A 7,057-nucleotide genomic window follows, 5' to 3' on the forward strand; every position below is an offset into this window, starting at 1 on the left:
GAGAAATTGGACGTGTTACAACTGACCCATGTTCTCCAGTCTACCCTATATTCATTCAAGGTATTTTGAACACATCCATCATGTCTTGCCCTTGGAAAATGCTAAACTTTCTACTTCCTCACTCGTCGCTTGAAAGAATAAATAAAGGGTTGGGAACACTAAGAGGCCATACAGAGATGAGAGAAAACGCTGAGCAGTGATGCTGGCGACTCCAACAGTTAAGAGAACATGCAGCTAATTTCTGGTCCAATGGCTCCCGAAATCTGCGGATTTGCCGTATTTGAGCAGATCTGCTTGGAGGCACAGCCCTTCACGGTAGTCTGTACACCTCCTGTGTTCACTGAGAGAATAAAAATAATGTTAGTATGTGAGCTTTAAGTCCTAATACATCAAGTACAATCACTAAGCATCCCTCAGAGCTGAGGAAAGATGTGAAATAGAGTTAGATGTTTAATGTCTTAGGCCTGTTACCTGCTGCTGAGATGCAGTGGTCCTCATTCCCCTCGCAGTTTAGAGTTGCGGTGCACTTTTGACCATCACAGCTGAAGCACTTTTTACCATTGGGATTAGATTTACTCGGTTCTGTAACATAGAACATATATTGTTCATATTGTTTGGGGAGGTAAAGAAGAATTTTTTGTCCAGCAGGCTATGGACATTTGTTGGCGTTTCCTTGCAGATAAACAAGTTGAGGTTTACCAGCTTTTAAATGAACAGACATACAAAATGTACAGATTTATTCCAAATAAAGGAACATGATTAAGAACATGATTAGGCAATAAAACAACTTGAATCTGGAGATTCTCTTTCTCTCTCTCCAACACTCACACACACAAATTGCTATTGTGCAGCATCACTTGGCAGTTGGGGGTTTTCGCGTTCACTTAAGACAATATAACCATAAAGGTAAGTTACCAGCAGGAGGCTGGGCGTTGCAGAGGTCGGAGGTGCAGCACTTGCTGGTAATGACGGTTCTGGAGATTCCAAAGTTCACTGAGCCCTCAATATACTCGTCAGCCAAAGCAGACCACTTAAGGGACATTCTTTAGTTGTTTCTGTGCAAGTTCCTGAGCTTCCCGGTACACACTCATAACATTTCAGGGTGTAGGCTGATGAAACACAAACCTTAGATAAGTCAAAAACATCATCTCTTTTTTTAAGATAAGGATAAAATACATTTAACAACTTAACTCTGAAGTAAATTAATTGAAAATTACAATCCAGCTTTTCTTAAAGATTAAATCAAAAAAAAAATCAAAATCAAAACTTTGTTGCGGTGACAGCCCAGCTGTTGGTGAGTGTCCTGTTTCTCCTTTCCTCCCTCGCATTCTGGTTTCTCCTGTGAATAAATAAACCTCCTTTGAAACCCTCAGCGTTGCATTTGGGTCCGTTCTGTCCCCAATCGTCACAGAACGATCGAGCCACTATGGACCCAGCACGCTCCCCTTCTCCTCCCCCCTCCACCGACCCCACTCCGCTGGAAGTCATCTGTGCCATCACCTCCCAGGGGGCGGTTCTCGATCAGCATGCGGCCCGTCTCCAGTCGGTGTCCGACGCGCTCTGCTCCCTGGGCAAGGAGGTGCGGCGTCTCAGCGCGCGGCTCCCCGACCCCTGCTTCACGTGCCCTCTGTCCCCTTCTCAGTCTCTGCCTCACTCTCTCTCCGCTGACTTTGCCCCGAGCGCCCCTGCCGGCGCGGACGCTCCTCGTGAGTCACCCATTTCCCATCCTGACAAGTTCTCCGGTGTTCTAGGCACATGTGACGGCTTCTTGGTTCAGTGCGCCCTGGTGTTCAAGAGGCAACCAGTGTCTTTCCACTCCGACGAGGCCAAGATCTGTTATGTCGCTGGGTTGCTCCACGACCGGGCCGTGGCCTGGTACACAGCCGTCAGTGAGGGCCAGCCCCACGTCCTCTCCTCCTACTCCTCCTTTGTTGAGGAGATGCGGACAGTCTTCGATCGCCCAGTGCGGGGAAGAGAGGCGCCGGGTCGCCTCCTCTTCCTCCGACAGGGTGATCGGAGCGTGGCAGAGTACTCGGTGGACGTATTCTGGCGGCCAACTCGGGCTGGAACAATGGGGCCCTCAGGTGCGTGTTCCTGGACAGCCTTAGCAACCGGATTAAAGACCTGTTGGCCGTTAGGGACACGCCGAAGGGTCTCAACGCCCTGGTCGAGGTAGCCACTGATCTCAACAACCGTCTGCGGGAGAGAGAGAGGGAACGCGTCGCCCGCACTTCCTCCTCCTCCCGCTCCGGCCTCAAACCGTCTCGGGCCTCTGTCCTGCCGTCCCCCGTGCTCCGATTGTCCGTTCCGCTGGTCCCGCCAGCGCTCCCGGTTCCCCCCGTACTCCCTGCCCCACCGTCTCCTGCACCCATGCAGCTAGGCCGCAGTCCCCTCTCCCAACCACGAGTCCGGCTCGATGCCTCCATTTCCTGGGGGAATGTCACCCTTCCTCTCGGGGCCCTGATTGACTCGGGCGTTGATGAGAATTTCCTGGACCGCGAAATAGCTCGCCGGCTCAAGATCCCCCAGGTCCCCTTAGATACCCCTCTTCACGCCACGGGCCTAAACAGCCAGCCCCTCACCACCGTCACCCACCGTACTCCTCGGTTACTATTTATCACCTCCGGAAATCATCACGAGTCCCTCGACCTTCACCTGATCTCTTCCCCTGACGCTCCTCTGGTTCTTGGTCTCCCCTTGTTAATCACTCATAACCCCAATATCGACTGGTCGCGGGGGAAGATCAGGAACTGGAGTACTTCTTGTCACTCCTCCTGCCTCCTGTCCGCCCGGGCCCCCGGTAATTCGGCCCCAGCTGTCTCTCCTCCTGTCCCTCCTGACCTGTCGGGTGTTCCCGACGTCTACCATGATCTCGCTCCGGTCTTTAGTAAAGACCAAGCCCTGTCGCTTGATTCTGCCTTTGAATCCCTCTCCCGGTCCACCATTTTTACTAAACTGGATTTACAAAATGCCTACCATCTGGTGCGGATCCGGGAGGGGGATGAATGGAAAACCGCGTTTAACACCCCCCTCGGTCACTACGAGTGCTTAGTCATGCCCTTTGGCCTTACCAACGCCCCCGCGGTTTTCCAAGCCTTAGTCAACGACGTCCTCCGTGACTTTCTCCACCGCTTTGTTTTCGTGTATCTTGATGATATCCTGATCTTCTCCCACGACCCTGCCCAACACACAGAACATGTTCGTCTGGTCCTGCAGCGGCTTCTGGAGAACAGGCTTTTCGTTAAAGCAGAGAAATGTGAATTTCACACACCCACCGTCCAGTTCCTCAGTTTCATTATTGAAAGGGGGCGGCTCCGCGCCGACCCCTCGAAGATCCAGGCGGTCGCGGATTGGCCCACTCCCACCTCCGTAAAACAACTGCAACGCTTCCTCGGCTTTGCTAACTTTTACCGCCGCTTTATCTGCAACTTCAGCACCGTCGCCGCCCCCCTCACTCGTCTCACTTTCACCTCGGTCCCTTTCACCTGGTCTCCAGAAGCCGCTGCAGCCTTCTCCCACCTCAAGTCCCTGTTCACCTCCGCCCCCGTCCTCACCAACCCTGACCCCTCCCTTCAGTTCGTGGTTGAGGTAGACGCCTCGGACGTGGGCGTTGGCGCCTGCCTCTCCCAGCACACCCCCAAGGATAACAAACTTCACCCCTGTGCCTTCGTCTCCCGTCGTCTGTCTCCCACCGAATGTAATTACACCGTGGGGCAGAGAACTGCTGGCTATTAAGCTGGCCCTGGAGGAGTGGAGGCACTGGCTAGAGGGGGCTGAACACCCTTTCCTAGTTCTGACAGATCACAAAAATCTTTCCTATATCCAAACCGCAAAAAGATTAAACTCCCGCCAGGCCCGGTGGGCCCTGTTCTTCAATAGGTTAAATTTCTCACTCTCCTACCGCCCTGGATCCCGAAACACTAAACCAGACGCCCTCTCCCGGCTCTATTCCCCGGACACTCCCCGGACCCCCCCGACACCATCTTACCCCGCACCTGCCTCGTCACCTCTGTAGTATGAGTGGAGGAATCCGCTGTCTGCCGCGTCCAGTCCACTGAACCCGGTCCTGGCCTCGAGCCCCCTAATCGCCTCTAAGTCCCGTCGAGCGTCCGCTCCCAGGTTCTCCAGTGGGCGCATGCCTCCAGATTCAGTTGCCACCCCGGGATGGCCCGCACCCTCTTCCTACTTTGCCAGCGGTTCTGGTGGCCCTCCATGGATAAGGACTGTCGGTCCTTTGTGGCCGCCTGTGAGGTGTGCACCCGTGCCAAGGCCTCCCATCAGCTGCCCGCTGGTATGCTCCACCCCCTCCCGTTCGCCCCTGGTCCCATATCGCCTTAGACTTTGTCACCGGTCTCCCCAAATCCAACGGGAACACAGTCATCCTCACCATTGTCGACCGTTTCTCGTCCCCCTACCCAAACTCCCCACCTCCTTGGAGACCGCCCGCCTTCTCATCAACCATGTCTTCCGCCTGCATGGCATCCCGCTGGACATCATCTCCGACCGGGGGACCCCAGTTTAAATCTCAGGTCTGGAGAGCCTTCTGCTGCGCCTTTGGCGCCATTGCCAGCCTCTCTTCAGGTTACCACCCCCAGACCAACGGGCAGACCGAGCGGGTCAACCAGGACCTGGGGGCAGCACTCAGGTGTGTGGCGTACAGAAACCTGGCCTCTTGGAGCTCTCAAATCCCCTGAATCGAATACACCCATAACTCAGCACTCAGGTGTGTGGCATACAGAAACCTGGCCTCTTGGAGTCTCTCAAATCCCCTGGATCGAATACGCCCATAACTCCCAGGTTTGCGCTGCCACTGGTATGTCCCCCTTCATGTGCTCTCTGGGCTACCAACTCCCCCTGTTCCCATCACTGGAGGTGGAGGTGGCGGTCCCGACAGTACGGGCCCACCTCCGTCGCTGCCGCAGCATCTGAAGGGAGGCCACGGCTGCCTTGCAGCGCACCACGGTCCACAATCGCAGGCCAGGACAACAAGTGTGGCTTTCCTCCAGAGACCTCCCCCTGCAAACCACTTCCAAGTAACTCGCCCCCCTGTTCATCGGCCCATATCCCGTCGAGGCCGTCATCAACCCCTCCGCAGTTCGCCTGACCCTCCCTCCTCACCTGAAGGTCCACCCGGTCTTCCACATCTCACGGATCAAGCCCGTCTACACTAGCACCCTCTCTGTACCAGTGGCAGCGCCTCCCCCTCCCCGGATAATCGATGGTCACCCCGCTTACACTGTACGCCGCCTTCTTGACGTGCGACGTAGAGGCCAAGGCTACCGGTACCTGGTGGACTGGGCTGGCTACGGCCCAGAGGAGCGCTCCTGGATCTCCGCCAGCCAAATTCTGGACCGTTCCCTCCTAACCAACTTCTACCGAGCTCACCTGGACAAACCAGGGGGTCCGCCTGGAGGCGTCCGTTGAGGGGGGGGCCCCTGTTGCGGTGACAGCCCGGCTGTTGGTGAGTGTCCTGTTTCTCCTTTCCTCCCTCCCATTCTGGTTTCTCCTGTGCCTTCCCTCTCTCTCCCTCTGTGTGCTCTCCCTCTCTCCGCTTCGGAGCCTGGCTGGCTACCCACACCTGCTCCTCGTTATACTCCATCCCCGGCCGCCGCACCTCAATAAACTTCCTTTGAAACCCTCAGCGTTGCATATGGGTCCATTCTGTCCCCAATCGTCACAAACTTGCCTTTATGGAGAAGCACAATCCCAAAGATCAGCGTAAGGAGATACATTGTATGATGGCAGGATACAACTGAGTTTTAGTTTGATCTGTTATAGATATAAGAAGCTCTCCTGAGAAGGCGTTGGCTCCATCCTCAGACCACTCCCCCATTTCTCTTTCTGTTGTGACAAAATGTGAAACTTAAAAAAGCCTTTAAGATTAACTGAAAACTGATTTGATGTTTTCACACTTTTTACATGCACTATATTCTCACACACTGAGAAAAAGTACAATTAATATCGCGGTATTGATTGTATGTTTTAACATATAATCACCCAGTTCATCTAATAAAATTGATGAGTTCAGTAGACACATGCTCTTGATAAGAGGCACACTACCAAGGATTGGGGTAAGATTTAGTTCTTGGATTTGTTTCAGGATTAATTTCAGCTGCCAGACAAGGCAGACAATTTGACTGTTAAAAGGCCTTCCATTCTACCTTGAAAATATAAATTACATGTTTATTTGAGGTAGGTAAGCATGGTAAACGTCACCCATTCAACACTTACAATATAGTTGGGTAAGATATACAGCATATATACTTTCAGTCTCTTGAACTATTTCAATAACTGTAGGCCTACATCTGAAAATGTAATACAAAACATTTTACAAAGGGTTGTTCACCTGAAACCTAATGTAGGCTACTCTGTTTGATTGGCTGTTTTAATAATGCTTTGCTCAAAAGGTATTTCTCCATCAGCATCAACACTTTCATTTTCATTTCTTAGTCAGTGCTGTTAGAAAAAAAGAAATTCAAGACTTCAGACAAGACAAGATTCAGAGAAAATTAAAGTTATCTCCCACTTCCTGTTCTCTGTTATAGTGTTGATATAGGCAGACGCAGGGTACAGATGACCCTGGCCCGAGGTCTAGGGGGGGCCCATGCGGGTCTATGGTTAACCCTTAAATATGATCAAGCTACACACTTTACTTGCTGTCTTTTAATAAAACTTTTAGATGTATTTACATGATAAATAAATGTATTATTATCATTATAACATATTTCAAACATGTCATCTGATAACTCGCCCCCGCTGTTATTGTGAAAATGGTACGGTCGAAACATTTGGCCATTCAGGTGTCAGATTTAAAAAGAGGCCCAAAAGAGCAGCCAAAACAGAAGAATAAAGTCATAGGGAGGCAATGGCCAAATCTCTGGCCAAAAAATGTGTTCAGAAGCACCATGTAGCCCATGTCTGACAGGTGAAGGTGTGGAGCTAACAGGCAGACTAGCAAAGCTTTAGCTTAACCTAACCTAACCTAATGTAACACCAGAGCTGCCAACTCTCAGGCATTGAGTGTAACACTCAGGCAGTTGAAAAAGTTCACATGCTC

The 7,057-nt window shown here is 51.9% G+C and overlaps 1 protein-coding gene across 1 annotated transcript; it reads right to left on the minus strand.

Moving 5' to 3' along the window:
• Positions 1-203: 203 nt before the first annotated feature.
• On the minus strand, positions 204-1,057 carry LOC119898340 (phospholipase A2 inhibitor subunit gamma B-like). The gene is made up of 3 exons (XM_038712554.1): positions 916-1,057; positions 472-582; positions 204-340 (listed from the first exon to the last, which is right to left on the minus strand). Exons 1-3 carry the CDS (start codon positions 1,040-1,042, stop codon positions 219-221), a joined length of 360 nt encoding a protein of 119 aa, XP_038568482.1. The 5' UTR covers positions 1,043-1,057; the 3' UTR covers positions 204-218.
• Positions 1,058-7,057: the final 6,000 nt, after the last annotated feature.

The sequence above is a fragment of the Micropterus salmoides genome, unplaced genomic scaffold (genome assembly GCF_014851395.1).
Source record: "Micropterus salmoides isolate LMB-PRFRI ecotype aquatic unplaced genomic scaffold, ASM1485139v1 Ms_hic_scaffold_11, whole genome shotgun sequence".
NCBI lineage: Eukaryota > Metazoa > Chordata > Actinopteri > Centrarchiformes > Centrarchidae > Micropterus > Micropterus salmoides.

Excerpts from the sequence above, each read along its gene's own strand:
- LOC119898340 (XM_038712554.1), bottom strand. The coding sequence starts at position 1,042 with ATGTCCCTTAAGTGGTCTGCTTTGGCTGACGAGTATATTGAGGGCTCA. Across the intron at positions 583-915 it reads CAACGCCCAGCCTCCTGCTG|AACCGAGTAAATCTAATCCC; the intron begins GTAACTTACCTT and ends TCTATGTTACAG. Across the intron at positions 341-471 it reads CCACTGCATCTCAGCAGCAG|TGAACACAGGAGGTGTACAG; the intron begins GTAACAGGCCTA and ends TTATTCTCTCAG.